The 18671-nt window shown below is 35.4% G+C and overlaps 2 protein-coding genes across 2 annotated transcripts in view; both read left to right on the plus strand.

Annotated features, from left to right (window-relative positions):
* LOC125179524 overlaps positions 1-6318 on the plus strand; it is a 7997-nt gene extending 1679 nt beyond the window's left edge. Inside the window, exons 3-4 of the mRNA XM_047885557.1 lie at positions 3486-3554; positions 6216-6318. Coding sequence (XP_047741513.1) covers positions 3486-3554; positions 6216-6318 — 172 coding nt within the window. The remainder of the gene's footprint in view (positions 1-3485; positions 3555-6215) is intronic.
* A 7385-nt stretch (positions 6319-13703) lies between these two features.
* LOC108677576 lies at positions 13704-17296 on the plus strand. The gene is made up of 4 exons (XM_018165818.2): positions 13704-15076; positions 15401-15529; positions 16688-16756; positions 17185-17296. Exons 1-4 carry the CDS (start codon positions 14067-14069, stop codon positions 17294-17296), a joined length of 1320 nt encoding a protein of 439 aa, XP_018021307.1. The 5' UTR covers positions 13704-14066.
* Positions 17297-18671: the final 1375 nt, after the last annotated feature.

Below are 18671 nucleotides of genomic sequence, written 5' to 3' on the forward strand. Positions count from 1 at the left end.
GCTGTAGTCCTAACACACAGCAGCTGTAGTCCTAACACACAGCAGCTGTAGTCCTAACACACAGCAGCTGTAGTCCTAACACACAGCAGCTGTAGTCCTAACACACAGCGGCTGTAGTCCTAACACACAGCAGCTGTAGTCCTAACACACAGCAGCTGTAGTCCTAACACACAGCAGCTGTAGTCCTAACACACAGCGGCTAGAGGCTAGAACTTGGTAAAGTAGAGCTTATTTAAACAAATATTTTTCTCTGCAAGTTCAATTGCATTTTGAAAGCATATGTAAATGATAGTATGCTGGATCTTACAAATGAACCTGAACTTCAAACATAGGAAGTAAGAAGAGTAGAGCAACATTCACTCACCTTCATTGATATATTCAAATTTGTATTATTCATATGCATTTAAATTTCTCACAACCAGTAAGTGTGTACAAAAATAAGAAATTTATAGATGGGCTCTGCTTGTGCAGATAAGTTTAATTTGAAACAATTTCTGTTATTTATTGTAGCATTGTTGAACTTTCCCAGGTAATTAGATGAACATTGTACAATTGAGCATGAATATATTCTCAAGAATCTATCATCTTATGATGAAATGTTTGGCTGTTTTTTATGTTGGGCTGTCATTTAATTTATTGGTGGGAATTTGTTGTGAGTAGATTCATCATTATACACTGTTAGAAAAATTACGGTTAACGGTATTACCGGCGTTTCAGTGGCCGGTCGGCACGTGAAAAGAAACACCGGGTCACCGTTTTTATTCCAATTTAACACTAGAAATCGTAAAACATCTGATAAAAATGGCGAAACTGTTTATTTTCACGGGGCGACCGGCCACTAGAACGCCAGTGGGACCGTTTTTTCACCGTTTTTTCCGACAGTATATTATTGCAAATAATAGTGAGTTAACATGTTGGGTGCGGTTCATTATATTATATTATTGCATATAATAGTAGGTATGCAATAATAAGCTCTCACCAAACTTCTAACTGCCCACTGGTGCTATTACATTCAAGTTCCAATTGAACCTTCTAGTTTAAAATGATAAATATGCCTTTCCTTGCAATTAAATGAAAAAGTTAAACATATTTTCTATTTCAAACCTTTATATTTTATTATCAACACGATGTCTTAAAAATTGCAATAATAACGAATTATGTTTTTTTGAACATTCCATACCATTTTTATGAACGACATCCAAGAGTTATCTTGCACTCAATGTGTTGATGTATAATCCCAGGGTGCGTACCAGTCATGGAAAGCCTGGAGAGTTGTATACAAGTCTGGAAAATTACTAGTATACATCATGTTCCAGACTTGTATACAACTTGAAATTTTCCAGACTCGTAATTTTCCAGACTTGCATATGACTCATAATTTTCAAGACTCGTATATGTCCCGTAATTTTCCAGACTCGGATACAACTCGTAATTTTCCAGACTCGTATACAACTTTCCATGTTTTCCATGACTGGTACGCACACTGTAATACTATATAATGTATATAGTATAATATAATACTATATAATGTGTATAAATAATATAATTTAATCCATGCATACTGCCTCTGTTTGGCCATTTCACACCTCAAAGTTTTGTGACAAGAAATTGGCACTTGACTTCTTGTTCAATATTGTTTCTTTAATAAGTCACTTGAGATTACATTTTCTTCCATAATATTTACATTGTTGTCCAAAAACAATTTTTTAAAATTCTTATCTAGAAAATCAAAGGAAATTTTTTGTTATAAATTTGTTATAATTAACATGAAAAATCCACTTTGAAAGATAAATCTGTCATCAGACTCAATTTGCAAAACAAGAATAAATATGTATGTTAAATTATCTAATTTTAATTATTTTGATTATAAAGTCTATCTGATCTGATATTGTTGGCTATTCTATGAATTAATGAATTTTTTACAATGAAATTAACCACATTTTAATTCATACATGCACCTGTGACCTACGAAATGATACCCTTATTGTGCCAACAATTGTCAACAATACTACAAGTCTAAAATATTTATTATGTATTAATAATATGTATTAGTTAAAATATTGTATGTAATATTGTATCCTAGTTAGTTATTGTATCCTAAAAACTAGGATACAATATTACCATAAAAATGTTCTTCTTTTAAATAAAACAAGTTTCAACTTCATAACGTTCATAGTTTTTTTTTATTTACAAATTAAAAGGGTCAGTTAATTCTGGTTCACCCTGTATATCGATATATCAACTTCATAGGTTAAAAATAACATCACATCCACAGTATAAACAAATTATTCTAAATGATGTTAGAGACACAATAAGAGACAATGTGTCTAATTGTGTCTTTAGTTTGGTGCATAAATTATTCATTTTGAATTCATAATTAAATTAATGTGAATTTATCAAATTGATTCCATAATTTAGAATAGCCCTGTATAATACTTCATTAATAGACTCTGAATTGGCCAAACAGGGGCGGGTGCTAGACAAACCAACAATTAATTTGCTTCTGTTAATGAATTATCATTTAACTTAGTAGTACTCGTATAAATGTATAAACTTCATCACTGTAGCAATGTCACTCAATTGCTAGAGTTAAAAACTGTAGAAATTTAGAAGTAAAAAAAATTCACAAAATTCACCATTACTTTATGGAAAACATTTTGCAGTCCAGCTCTATTAATTAAGCTGGATGCCAAAATATTTGTGTAAAAATATGGCAAATTATTATGAAATTTTCTGTTTTATATTTAAGTACCAATCTTTTTTCTGTTGGATATGTATTTTTTATTGTTATTTATTCCATGAATTTTAATATGAATATAATATTATCTGAGCACCATTGCACCCACATTTAATGTTTAATCTAATTAACATTAAAAAATCAAACTTGTATTTATATGTTTTTTTAAAGATATTATATAGAAGAAAATATTACCAATTATGCAAATTGTATCTGGAATGGCATTTGTGTTGTATTAAGTTGGGTGAAAATTTTGAATTTGGCTTCTAACATTAATGTTTTTAAACATTTACTTTATTTTTATACATTTAAAAACTCATTTGGCTTGTTACGTTCCAATATTGTGCCATATTGTATGGCTTTGCTCGTGCATGTTACATGAATGTCAGTTGGTGAATATTCATGTACAACATAAAATGGTATAAATTATTTATTTCAAAATAATTTGTCATTGGGGCCATGAAGCACTGTTGAGGACAGTGTATAGAAATAGTTAACAACTTCAGAATAGTTAACTGACATGTAATGCTTGATGCCCTGCCCCTCAGTTACCACACAATAGATATGTAGTACTTTATACCCCACTTTCAGTTATGATACTGATGACAAAAGTACTTTTATCATCCAATTTCTCGTCTGATTGGCAGGTTTAGCTTGACAAGCCGTCAGTGCCTGGCTGATGGAGTTACAAATTCTTATCAACTTTTAATGGTACCTCTACTGATGTGAAATGCTTGTTATCCTGCAGGTACCACAGGATCAAGGATACGCTCACCCCTGAGGAGCTGATGCGGCGCAACCAGCGCGCCAAGGAGCGGTCAGTCACGCCTGTCTGAATAATGATACACTTTAGTGCTTGTGTGAGTTATTATGACCCAGTCTGGACTGGAAATGAGGGCGTGTCAGTCCTGGGTGAGGAAAAGTGTGTCACTATTTGGACTATTTGACCAATTAATTTTCTGTGTATATTTGTATTGAATTTTGATCTTATTTTATCTTTGTTTTCCTTCTCTCATTTGAACAGTTCTGTGTGATGTGCTTGTGTTGTGTAGGTGTATTGTTTTGTGTGAGGTGTTTGTGTTGTGTAGGTGTATTGTTTTATAATAGGGAAATTATTTATTGTTTATACACTTGAATGCTGGCAGGTGCACTTGAATGCTGGCAGGAACACTTGAATGCTGGCAGGAACACTTGAATGCTGGCAGGAACACTTTAATACTTGATGGTAAACTGCAATAAGCTATTGTAATGTTAGGTTTATCAAATTGAGTTTAACCTTTACGCTTGACTTAACTTACCTTCACCGCCACGGAAGTTGGCGGGCAACTGATGGGATGATGTAAACAAACTGCTCATGCAGTTTGTTACACAAACTACACAAACTTGTTGTTACACAAACTTACTACAAACCTGTTGAGCTATGCAAAGCAATGTGCTCTGAAAGCCAGTTGGGCTGGTGAGCCATAAGAGTAAGACATATTCCCTGTACAGGTGTTTTTTTGAAAGGCAACTTTAAAGTCCAGGGGCCATACTTTCAAAACTCGCTAAGTGAACGTAAGTACTTACGCTCTATTTTCTTGTCTATGATTGGTGGATTTTGCTTGAAAGGCCGTCAATGATTGGCTGATGAACTTACGATCTCTTAACTTTTTTTGAAAGTATGGCCCCTGTTTGATGGTAAAGGGTCAAGTAACACAAGTAGTTTAAGTATCCCCCAACATGATGAGCAACGATGAAGCCTCCTGATGATGAGCATAATAGAGGCCAGCCATATGCATTATAAAGATTTTCCCATATTTTGGAGAAAGTGATTAGATTCAAGACTTGTATCAGATTTATTGAAGGTGAGTTTCAGCATATAAAGACATGACAATTTTTTAATATGAAATAAAAAAGTTGACATGGCATTCAACACTATGATGAAGATAACATACAAAAGAAAGACATCACACTAAATGTGTTAACCAAATCATCTGAGGATTTGGGGGTAAATTTTGAATAACAAAGTATTGGAACAAATAGCAAATTGGTTGAGTACAGTCATGGGTCTATAAACATTCTATATACTGAATGATATTGGCTCCAGACTACACCTCCTATTCCATTATTAAGGGATGAAATCAGTGGTGCACAAGAAGCCTCTACATGCATTATTCAATTAAAACATTATTCAATTAAAAAAAATTCAATAAGAAATACTCTCTGGTCTTCAATGAAACCTGCATTAAAGAACAGCTTCTGCCAAACTACACAAATATTTAATTAAAAAGGCATGATACTGTTGCATAATACAGGGTAAATGCTTTGATGTTCTATGTTAGTCATTCTCTGGCTAAATGATTCCCATGCATTGTCACAAGTTGATTTTGTGTAGGCCTGAAGTGCATACAATAGAGGAGTAAAAAAATCTTCATATCATACTATTATTTTCTTTTGTGGACCCCAGCCAAATAAATTCTCTTTGAGGGATTTCAAAATAAACAATTTCTAGAGATGCCAAAATGTAATTAAAAATTGTAAAAAGATGAAATTAAGCATAATTTTTACCCTAATGTTTTATTTTCTGAAATTATCCTTGATTCTCGAGGTGATAATGCTAAGATAATCATTATTAATCAATTATAAATCAGTGAACAAAATATGGCAAAAGTCCCTACAATCAGCTTTATCATCTCAATAATTGAGGCAAACTTCTTAAAATTTAATAATAAAGGTAAATTACACTGAAATTCACATACTTCAAAATATTTAATGGCTTTTCAGCAACTCTAGAAATTGCTGGTTTTAAAAATTCTTTGAAGGAGATTCATTTGGTAGAGGCCATTGTAAAATAATCATTGCCAGATAACAGATTTTAAAAAAGTTTTTTTCTCGATCCATCCTAGTGTCCAAGTTTAGCATAGACCTGATGGGTGTCCAAGTTTAGCATAGACCTGACGAATAGACCTGATGGGTGTCCAAGTTTAGCATAGACCTGATGGGTGTCCAAGTTAAGCATAGACCTGATGGGTGTCCAAGTTTAGCATAGACCTGACGGGTGTCCAAGTTTAGCATAGACCTGATGGGTGTCTAAGTTTATCATAGGCCTGATGGGTGTCCAAGTTTAGCATAGACCTGACGGGTGTTCAAATTTAGCATAGACCTGATGGGCGTCCAAGTTTAACATAGACCTGATGGGTGTCCAAGTTTAGCATAGACCTGATGGGTGTCCAAGTTTAGCATAGACCTGAAAGGTCTCCAAGTTTAGCATAGACCTGATGGGTGTCCAAGTTTAGCATAGATATGATGGGTGTCCAAGTTTAGCATAGACATGACGGGTGTCCAAGTTTATCATAGACCTGACGGGTGTCCAAGTTTAGCATAGACCTGACGGGTGTTCAAGTTTAGCATAGACCTGATGGGTGTCCAAGTTTAGCATAGACCTGACGGGTGTCCATGTTTAGCCATGAGCTGACGGGTGTCTCGTTGTGTTGTGCAGGTATCACCGCATGACGGCAACAGAGACACCCGAAGAGCGGCATAGACGAAAATGGCTGCAGCATGGTTTTTATTATTCTGATTCATTCATTAGGAGTAATTAAAATTCATTTGGAGGAATGAATTTTAATTACTAAAATTGAATTTATTAGGAGTAATGAATTATGATTACTGGAAAGTGAATTGTGAAAAAAAAGTTATTTTTAAATTTCAAGTGTTGAATGTGTTGAAGAATCAAAGTAAATATCAGTAAATGAAACTGGTTGTGTAGTAAAACAAGGTAGGCTTGAGCATTCAAGCTTCATTTAAGCAAATTTCCAGTTACCCAAAATAAGAGTAATTGACATCAAATACTAGTCAATAAATTGCAACACAAATAACCAACAACGGAAACAATTATATGATGGAACTTACATTAAGGTACAACGAGGTAAAACAACTGGGTACTGCAATGTTAGGCTTAATGCTAACACAAGAAACAAATTGAAATTTTATTGTGGGACTTGATCCCAAAGACAACAGGTCCTAAGCTTGAGTAAGCAGACATATAAAGAAATTAGGGATGAGACCAGCTCCTGAAGGTAAGCTTGGTAGTGGTATCACTAGAGGTTCACCCTTGGGCCAGGTTCATTCAAAAACAAATGAACCTGGCATAACATAACTGTGAAGAAATAAAAACCTTGATAGGAAGCACTCATACACTTAGGTATAGCAAAATTGTTATACAACTTAGTAAGTAGAAAAGAATTACAACTTATAAATCAAAGTATGTACCTACACTCCATCCACAACAAAAAAGGTTTCTGAATTGCACCTATGGAGTGGCCAAAAGCCCCAATCAAATTGACTGATGTGTCCCACTGGATATGCAGGTATTCTATAGAAACTAAAATTAGCTGTTGAATAATTTGGACTCAAAATCAAAGCTGGACAAGCTGACAGGTATGTCTCACTATTCCAGTATTTTAAACAATTATGGCACTCTAGTACTCACCTTAAAATCTTTTACCTACAAGTGGTTAAGCAGCAATATCAAGAGAATAACTGAGGCCATATATATATATACAGGGAAATTGTAAGTTAAAGTAGGGACAGTCTCCAATATTAATTATTTAATTAATCGGTTGAAATAAATAAGCCTTTCCATAGGGTTAGAAACATAGAATTGACCAAAAGGAGCACAAGCTCAAAAGTGAAGGTGGCCTTGCCACAAGAAAAGGCTAATCCCAAGTTTAATAAGGAGTCAGCCCTCTTTTAATTAAAGGAGAGCAAACTTGTACATGCTAAAAAAATAAATGAAACGAAAATCAAAGAGTGATCACTCTAGGTAATAATTAGGGAGGGATGGCTTGACACTCTCCTACCTGAGCAACATTAATTGGACGTTTTCACCTGTAAATCTTTCTTCAAACTTCCCTTATTTACAAACCCATACCTATCAAAATGTATGGAGAAAAATAATTTACAACTCAAGAAATATGCAAATTTTCAACATCACCTGGGTTCAACAAATGGGTACAACAACTTGTGTATTAAATAATATTATATTCCAATTTGCAGGGAGTCAAAGTTCTTCAGATGACATTAACAGTTCAAAAGGCAGGTCTCAGCAAGGATTTATAATCTATTTAATGACATTTTGAATGTATCAACATTAATTTTCAAGTTAATAGAAGCATTGAAGACTGAAATATAATGCATTCTCTGGTCATTAGTAATATGTGTTCCAACAGTGAAATTCTGCCATCTAATGCTAAAAAATATTACTGCACAAAATATTACTACTGACACTACCAGTACATTGCTGCTGCACTGCACCCTCTTCAATAAAAATATCAAATGACCAATAATGTGGGGACATGCCATTTCTTTGTTTAAATTCATTTCCATTTTAAACATTTCATCCAAAGGATGTGTGAGGCCTCATTCAAGTACTTATTTATAACTCACAGTAACACATTATGAACAGAACATTACTTCTTGAAAATAAAATTTGGATATTGTTACTTATGGCCTTGCTGATATGGTGCATAAGGGCCATTTCTATGTGATAATTTTGCCTATAAATATGATTTGTGTTTTTTGAGTCACTTTGATTACACTGACCTAGTACTAAGCTTCATAAGCAGCTTGCTCTTACTTCTTCTTCTTAAATAACTTGGTGATTGGGCCACTAGAGTAAATGTTGACACCTGAGGAATGATAGTGTGATTGATGTGAGGGTTGATAGTCACATTATTTACACTGATTTAGTCTTGATAAGTTTAATGTGCACCTTGCACACACGTCAGCCAGAGATATAGCGTGGTTGTTGGGAAACTCACAAATATCTTTTAAATTTGTTATGAATAGATTTATCATTATACACTGTTAGAAAAATTACCGTTAACGGTATTACCGGCGTTTCAGTGGCCGGTCGGCACGTGAAAAGAAACACCGTGTCGCCGTTTTTATTCTAATTTAACACTAGAAATCCGTAAAACATCTGATAAAAACGGCGAGACAGTTTATTTTCACGGGGCGACCGGCCATTAGAACGCCAGTGGGACCGTTTTTTCACTGTTTTTTCTAACAGTGTATTATTGCATCTAATAGTGAGTTAACATGTTGGGTGTGGTTCATTATATTATTTTATTACATATAATATGTAATAATATGCTCTTCCCAAACTTCTAACTGCCCACTGGTGCTATTACATTCAAGTTCCAATTGAACCTTCCAGTTTAAAATGATAAATATGCCTTTCCTTGCAATTAAATAAAAAAGGTAAACATATTTTCTATTTCAAACCTTTATATTTTATTATCAACATAATGTCTTAAAAATTGCAATAATAACAAATCATGTTTTTTTTCAAACATTCCATACCATTTTTATGAATGACATCCATGGGTCATCTTGTCTTGCACTCAACGTGTTGATGTATAATCCCAGGGTGCGTACTGGTCATGGAAAGCCTGGAAAGTTGTATACAAGTCTGGAAAATTACTCGTATATGTCAGGTTCCAGACTTGTATACGACTCGTAATTTTCCAGACTTGTATATGACTCGTAATTTTCCAGACTTGTATATGACTCGTAATTTTCCAGACTTGTATGACTCGTAATTTTCCAGACTCGTATGACTCGTAATTTTCCAGACTTGTATATGACTCGTAATTTTCCAGACTTGTATACAACTTTCCATGTTTTCCATGACTGGTACGCACACTGTAATACTATATAATGTATATAGTATAATATAATACTATATAATACTATATAATGTGTATAAATATTATAATTTAATCCATGCATACTGTCTCTGTTTGGCCCATTTCACACCTCAAAGTTTTGTGACAAGAAATTGGCACTTAACTTCTTGTTCAATATTATTTCTTTAATGAAATAGTATTTAATTTTCTTCCATAATATTTACATTGTTGTCCAAAAACAATTTTCTTCATTCTTATTTAGAAAATCAAAGGAATTTTTTTAGAAATTTGTTATAATTAACATGAAAAATCCATTATAAAAGATAAATCTGTCATCAGACTCAATTTGCAAAACAAAAATATCTATGTTAAATTATCTAATTTTAATTCTTTTGATTATAAATTCTATCTGATCTGATATTGTTGGCTGTTCTATGAATTAATGAATTTTTTACAATTAACCATATTTTAATTCATACATGCACCTGTGACCTATGAAATGTTATCCTTATTGTGCCAACAATTGTCAATGTGATACAATACAATGAGTCTCAATTATATGTCTGATGGAAATGATGAAAAAAATCCTATTCAAGAGATTAATATACTCTTTGCCATATTTAATTTAACTGATAAATCTTATAAAATTAATGTATAGATCAGAAAATTATATTGAACAATTGGCATATAAGAAACGTATCCAAAACTTGCTAATTTATAAAATAAACTGTATGAATTACAAACATATATTGAACAATTGGCTAATAAGAAGCATATTAAGATTAACAAATTGTAAAATTGTTCAGGTATCAGAAACAGAAGAGCTACGCCTCTGCGGACGAACTGGCTAGGAGAAATGAAATGGCCAAAGAGAGGTAGGTGGTGCATGGAAATATCATATAAATATTTAATATATCATAATACAGGGTATAAATATTTAATATATAATAATACAGGGTATAAATATTTAATATATAATAATACAGGGTATAAATATTTAATATATAATAATACAGGGTATAAATATTTAATATATAATAATACAGGGTATAAATATTTAATATATAATAATACAGGGTATAAATATTTAATATATAATAATACAGGGTATAAATATTTAATATATAATAATACAGGGTATAAATATTTAATATATAATAATACAGGGTATAAATATTTAATATATAATAATACAGGGTATAAATATTTAATATATAATAATACAGGGTATAAATATTTAATATATAATAATACAGGGTATAAATATTTAATATATAATAATACAGGGTATAAATATTTAATATATANGTATTACCGGCGTTTCAGTGGCCGGTCGGCACGTGGAAAGAAACACCGTGTCGCCGTTTTTATTCTAATTTAACACTAGAAATCCGTAAAACATTTGAAAAAAACGGCAAAGCAGTTTATTTTCACGGGGCGACCGGCCACTAGAATGCCAGTGGGACCGTTTTTTCACCGTTTTTTTCTAACAGTGTTGTGTGCCAATATGGCGTCATATTGTATTACTTTGCTTGTGCATGTAACATGAATATCAGCTGGGGAATATTGATATACAACATAAAATGGTAAAAATTATTTATTTCAAAATAATTTGCCTTTTAATTTTAATTTTTTTTAATTTATAATAATAATTTTTTTTAATGATAATTTGCACTCTCAAGGGACTTGAGAATAATTAACTAGTGTTTAATGCTAGATGCCCACCCCTCGGTTACCACACAATAGACATGTAGTGCTTTATCATTAATTATTTATTATTCATTATTATTATTAATTATTTATTATTATTTATTATTCAATAATAATACTGATGGCTTAATTTCTCATCTGTGACTGGTGCGTCTAGCTTTAAAATCCGTCAATATAGTATAGTATAGTATAGTATAGTATAGTATAGTATAGTATAGTATAGTATAGTATAGTATAGTATAGTATAGTATAGTATAGTATAGTATACCATAGTATAGCATAATTGTCAGCACTAAATAAAAAACTCTTTATTTTTCATTATGTTTACGTCCTTGATATGGAATATTCATGCATAAAGTTGTGACCTTCAACCAATACATATATTCAGAACGCCATCTGTTTGATTATTTCGTAATTTTGTAGCAATCACCGACTGCGAAGAAAAAGAAGGTAAACAAAGGTAGCATCGTTGTGCCAATTTTTTCTACAATTTTTTTACCTCTATCGTGGCTCTACGCACCTTTACGACGTATACGTGAATTTATTATTTGTTGCTTTTAAATATTTAAAATCCTCCAGATTATCCTATCATTTGAATTTCATCTTGCATTGAAATTCTCTTTATTTTCTCTGCTCACTCCTGTTTCATGAGCTCTGCTGTCTGCTCTAGCCTAGCCCCTCTAAACTGAAAATTATCTGAAGCCACATATTAAATTCATTTCTGGAAAATCAGGTACCTAGAACCCACCTGTGAATGAGACTAAAATGCCCATGCTTGATGCTTCATGCTTGCAGTCAGTTTCATCTGTTTGAACTTTGATGGCCGATGTCTAAATTTTTTTATGAAATTTAGAAAAATAACACATTTTGCCTGCAATTTTCAAAAATTTGTGGTAAATCAATAGTCTTTATAAAATTCTGTCTAGTTACCTACATCATATGCTACATGGGCATTAAATTTTAGGTTTGGGAATAAAAATGTTTGTACTAGCTACAATTACTTGAATTAGAGCTTTCCTAAAATTTTTGAAGCCAAGAAATTTTTACTAGATCGATTGTCTTATTTAATTGTTAATTGACTGCCTGCAGGATTAGAATTTTCCTATTTGTTTCTGAAATCTCACGGCTCCAAGATGCCAAATTTTTAATACAATTAGAATCTTGCAGCCCGATCGTGCACTTTAGTTAACAATTAGATAGGAGGTAATTCATCTGGCGGAAGTCTCGCGATTCTGGAAATAATGGGTAAGCTCAAGACTCATGGCCCTAAAGTTAAAGATAGACATTTTCCACGCTTGACTGCCTGGATATAAACAGTTGGTAAATGTTACATTTTCTTTTGTGATATTCATATATTCTCAATAAATTACTAAATTCACCATTAAAATCTGTCATCTGAAGATGTAGCAACCCATTTTTCTTTAAATATCATTTTACCTCTACTTTTGGCAAGAAACAATCTACTGTGGACTGTGGAGTGTGCAAAAACATTAACCTCTCAAACCACAACTTGAGCCTTCCTGCCATTTTCAGGACTGCAAGATTCCTGCTAGATGAATTACTTCCTATCTAATTGTTAATAAAAGAGCACAATTGGGCCACAAGACTCAAAATTTATGAAATATTTGTCACTTTGGAGACACAAAATTTAAGTAAAAGGAAGAAAATTTCAATCCTGGTAACATTTAAGATTTAATTAGTTCTGCAAGTAAGCCTTAACACTCAATAGTACTGACAACACTAGGCTTAAAATGAGGATCTTGGCAACACAATTGTTGAAGTTTGCTTGGTAGAATTAGACTGGATCCAGTAACTCCAATGGAACAGCTGGTTCCAATGTCACAAAAAATATGTTTGCTTGAAGCTGGAATGCATATAGAAATGTTTAATAGATCCAATTTAGCTATTAAGAAGCCAAAAATTTGTTCTCTCATTCCAAACATTTAGTTCTTTCCTACAAGGAAACAATCAAAGTGCAATATTAAGAGCTAGCAAAAATTTACCACCTATGCGCAAGATTTCAGTTATAAATATAAATTTTTGCATCTTGCCATGTAACACTATTAATTGATAGATTTTCCTTACCAATATAGTCTCAAGACTCTAAAATTAACCTATGCCAATTTGAAGTAAAAAAACTGAATTTGACTGAAGTAACTGAAGAATGGGTTAACATTCTTTTGGAAACAATTCACAATTTCAATGCTTCTGAGAATTGAGGCTTTATTTGCCACACAAGGTGGACCAACAATGTAATCGAATATATTTTGTTGATTTATTGGGTGTTTCAATTTTTTGTCAAACCCCTGTAATCTTGTATACATATATACTTCAGCAGAGATATCAAGCCAGTGTACAAACTTTGGCAATCGAGTTACCAATATCAGATTTTTATGCCCAAACTGTCACCAATATTGTTTAGGATTTGTTGCCTAATACCTTGCATTAATTATTATGTTTCATTAAAATGGCAATGTAGTGCATATTAATAGTAGAAGGTAACGTCAAGGAAATTAAAATATTAAATAAGTAATTCCTTTACTTGTTCAACGTGATAATCAAATTCACAACACCACAAGAAGTGCCATGTCATCACGCTGCTGCTGTGCTGGTCTCATCACTCTTTGAAAGACATAAATTCTAGTTTGAAAGTTGCCATGCTGATCCACTTGACTGAACTCACTATAATTAGTAACAAAGTTGCCATGAAAAACAGCTTCCTGACCGACAACTTTTAAATTTTTGTGCTCTTCTGAAAAAATAACACCAGTCATCTCAGGATGGTTCTTCAAAGTAAATTTTTAAACAACACTGCTTCTTATGCATCATTTTATCACTTTTTAAATGAATGTTCCTAGTTAGGAACTTGTCATGGAAAACACAACTGCACCTTCAAAATATACTGTTATAACAAACTACATTTGATAATTTGCTTGAAACTTTAAGTCATGGAGAACAATCATCCTCCTCCCCCTCCTTCTGCTAGCACCCCATCTCAGAGCTACAATCCTTCAGGGGACCTTGTATCCTCACATAACTCATCAAACAACATTAATTTGAGAAATGATTTGCAAGGACTTCGTGCTGACCCCCACACTGACCTGCGACATGACCCAGCCTCCAAGTCCTATCTTAACATCGGAGTTATTCCTCCAGCCCACAATTTGTCTGCCTTCCCAGACCAGCTGCGTCACCCTGACCACTACCGCTCCGTGTACAGCAACCTTCATCACAGCCTTCAGACTGGCCTTCATCAATCCCTCCATGGTGGCCTGCATCCCAGCCTGGCCTCTGGGCTGAGCAGCATCGGCACAAGTGCACCACCCACCAGCACCACCTGCACCATCAATGGTGACAATCCTGCTCCTCTGTCAAATTCAATTGGTTCTCTTTCTCTGGGCTCTCTTAGCATTCCCTCCTCAAGTCCAAACTTGCATCTAGGAGGACTGAATTCATCCACAAATTCTGGATTAAATTTAAACAGCTTAAACACTTCATCAAGCTCCAGTTTACATCTTGGAAGCTTGAATGCTGCAGGACTCGGCGTCAACACTTCCATGCACTCCTTTGCCCCTGTGTCGTCATCCCTGGGGCTTCCTCTCAGCAGCAGCAGTGGGCTAAGCTCTGCAGGCAGCAGCAGTGCACCAATTCCTGGGCCAAGCATAAGCCCTTCTATGCCTAACTTTGGTTTGGCTGGCCTCAAACTGGAGGGCGGGGGCTCTGTAAGTGGAGTTAGTGATCTCACCATCAATGGCAATGAGCGGTGTAGTTCTGTTGGAGCTGCGTTGGATCACTCAAGTGCCTCAAGAGGCCTTGGAGTGCAGGGCCTCTCAGATCTCAGTGGTATTGGCCTTGGTGGCATTGGTCACATGGGCTCCTTTGGGTCAGGACTTGGACCTCACGGCCATGCGACTCCTCGGCCTTCATCGGTGGGGGCACTCAACCAGCTTGGCCAGCCGTGAGTCATTGGTGTCTGACATATATATTTTTTAGGTTTTATGTTTGTTCTTATATTTGTGTTTGAATAACTATCTTGAATTGCTTTGCTGAACACAAACTTAGCACTTTTAAATGTTTGGTTGCATTTCAAATTTTAAATTTTTATCTCATATGTGTCACAGAACAGAAAATCTGTAATTCCAGTGTAGCAGCATCTGTAGTGATTCATTTCAATGGACTTCTTAAGTACCTATTCAATATACTATTTGTCATGAAATTATTTATTTGTAATGACAGTATATCAGTGCTATATGCTAATGCCTGTTATTGTGTTGTGATGCAGTCGCCTGAAGCGCAATGGAGAGCTCTACAAGACCAAGAACTACGTCTACAACCGAGCCTTGTACGAGCAGAAGATGGCTAATGAGTCACCAGAGCAGCGGGCCAAGAGACTAGAATATGCACGGCAAAGGTCGGTAATATTAATAATACTAGTTACTAATATTATTAGTTACTTGATCTAGATTTCATCTATGTTTTATTTCTATTTTTAAGAAATGTGTAGGTCAGAAAAGTGTGTAGTGCTATTTTGTTGTTAATTGGATGTTTCAACAATTTGCTACCATGTTTTCTGCCTGTAATTTCATCTCAAGTAGTTCAAGTAAAAGGTGTGCATTTACTGCCAATAAATTTGAAGAGGATCTAATCTTGTTATTAGAAGAATTTGAAAAGTTGCATGGGTAAGAAATTTGATGTTGAATGTTGTACAGTGCAGCTTAGAAGTCCTATTTACTCATTTAAATTTGGACTTTATTGCCTTCAATCCTCATGATATATATAACCTGTTATCTATAAAGATAAATTCATAAAGTTCATAAAGGAAAGAATGAACATTAATATTGAAATAGCTTTCCTTGCAAGCTGTTTAATAATTTCATTTATTACTATACATGAAGCTGTTTCTGTAATATGAGATAGACTAATATAATTATATTTAGCATAAATAACTGTGATTGAAACATCATGACCAGGCCATTGAACCACAAACCACATTAAACATGATACAGAATATATGAATAAATATTATATTCATATATTCTGAATATATTTGGAAACCGGGGATCATATATAAATCATATAAAATGCATCCGCTCAAAATGTCAATCATATGACATTGGAAATCACACACAGCAGACATTGTTAATCAATGTCAGCAGTACAGAGCTTTCCTTGTACCGTATCTCTATAGTGAGACCAAGTCAATCGGGCATGACCAGTGTGCAAAAGTGAGCAGTGGCTATACTATCAAAACTTGTCAAATACACATAGTGGCCAAAGTACACGTAGTGGCCCAAGTACACGTAGTGGCCCAAGTACACGTAGTGGCCCAAGTACACGTAGTGGCCCAAGTACACGTAGCGGCCCAAGTACACATAGCGGCCCAAGTACACGTAGCGGCCCAAGTACACATAGCGGCCCAAGTACACGTAGCGGCCCAAGTACACGTAGCGGCCCAAGTACACATAGCGGCCCAAGTACACGTAGCGGCCCAAGTACACGTAGCTGCCCAAGTACACGTAGCAACCTAAGTACACATAGCATAGTATAATACTGGTACTCTGTATCACAGATACTACCGCCTGAAGCACACCATGTCTCCCGAGGAGCTGGCCCGACGGAACATGAGAGCTAAGGAGCGGTGAGTGCCGTAGTGCTAACACAGAGCAGCTGTAGTCCTAACACACAGCGGCTGTAGTCCTAACACACAGGGGCTGTAGTCCTAACACACAGCAGCTGTAGTGCTAACACAGCAGCTGTAGTGCTAACATAGCGGCTGTAGTCCTAACACACAGCAGCTGTAGTCCTAACACAGAGCATAGACTTGGTCAGGACTAGTCATAATACTGGTACTCTGCATCACAGATACCTAGACTTGGTCAGGACTAGTCATAATACTGGTACTCTGCATCACTGATACCTAGACTTGGTCAGGACTAGTCATAATACTAGTACTCTGCATCACAGATACCTAGACTTGGTCAGGAGTAGTCAAAATACTGGTACTCTACTTCACAGATACCTAGACTTGGTCAGGACTAGTCATAATACTGGTACTCTGCATCCCAGATACTACCGCCTGAAGCACACCATGTGTGCTTCAGGCTTTAATACCCCAAAATGGACTGGCAGGACTTGCCTTTCACCAACGAAGAACAGACTGGGAGGCAATATGGAATGAACTTGACGAAACTGACTGGAGAGAAGAGTTTCACGATATGAATGCCGAGGAAATTTACACAAAACTTTGTGAGAAGTTAGCACAGGTATGTGTGCGTCATGCCCCGAAAAAAAACGGGACCCAAAGTCCGCAGCATTCCGGGAGACCGACGAATCCTTATGAGAAAACGCACACGTTTGAATAAACAAATAGCTGAGTCCACTAGTGATCTGAGGAGACAGAGACTAGTAGATTTGCACAATGAAATTGAACTCAGGTTGCAGGAATCGCATAGGATAGAAGAACAAGCTGCCGAGGAACGAGTAGTGGAGGTAATCAGAGAAAACCCGAAGTACTTTTTCAAATACGCCCAGTCCAAGGCTAAAATAAAGACGCCAGTGGGTCCGCTGAAGGATAACGATGTCCTTGTAGGAGATGACAAGGGTATGTGTGAGTTACTGGGATTACAGTTTGAATCAGTCTTCAGTAACCCTCGCTACACAAGGGAGGAGAACGAAATCGAAGTTCTCCAGGAACTACCAGGAGGAAGGGGGTTGGAGAACATTGAGTTTGGGCCAGAAGATATGCTGTCTCTTATACACATCTAGATGTGTATAAGAGACAGGAACAGAACATCAATTTTATTCAAATTATATTATGGGTATCAAATTATTTTCCATGAAGATAAAATTACCTCAATAATCTACACCCATGAGACATCCAAAATAAATTTAGCAAATGCCACCAAGTATTATCAATGTTCTAAAGTGAGTNGGAATGCTCTTCAGCGTAAGTCACTAGTGGCAGCAACAAAGGCTAACAGAAGAAGTGCCGGCCGCCACTAATGTTAGCTACTAGTTTCTGCTCCTGGTAGCAACTATAGGAGGGAGAAAAACCACTAGTGGAAGCTAGAAGGCAACTATGGAGCACCTAGTGGTTATCAGGCAATACCAGCACAATGAACTACTAGTGGCAAGCAGTCACTACTAGCGGCAAGCAAGTACTACTAGCGGCAAGCAGTCACCGCTAGCGGCAAGCAGTCATTACTAGTGGCAAGCAGTCACTACTAGTGGCAAGCAGTCACGACTAGTAGCAAGCAGTCACTACTAGTGGCAAGCAGTCACTACTAGTGGCAAGCAGTCACCACTAGCGGAAAGCAGTCACAACTAGTGGCAAGCAGTCACTACCAGTGGCAAGCAGTCACCACTATAGGCATGCAGTCACTACTAGTGGCAAGCAGTCACTACTAGTGGCAAGCAGTCACCATCAGCGGAAAGCAGTCACTACACTATTAGAAAAATTACCATTAACGGTATTACCGGCGTTTCAGTGGTCGGTCGTCGCGTGAAAAGAAACACCGTGTCGCCGTTTTTATTCTAATTGAACACTAAAAATC

Source organism: Hyalella azteca, unplaced genomic scaffold, assembly GCF_000764305.2.
Source record: "Hyalella azteca isolate HAZT.00-mixed unplaced genomic scaffold, Hazt_2.0.2 contig2413, whole genome shotgun sequence".
In the NCBI taxonomy this organism is placed as follows: domain Eukaryota; kingdom Metazoa; phylum Arthropoda; class Malacostraca; order Amphipoda; family Hyalellidae; genus Hyalella; species Hyalella azteca.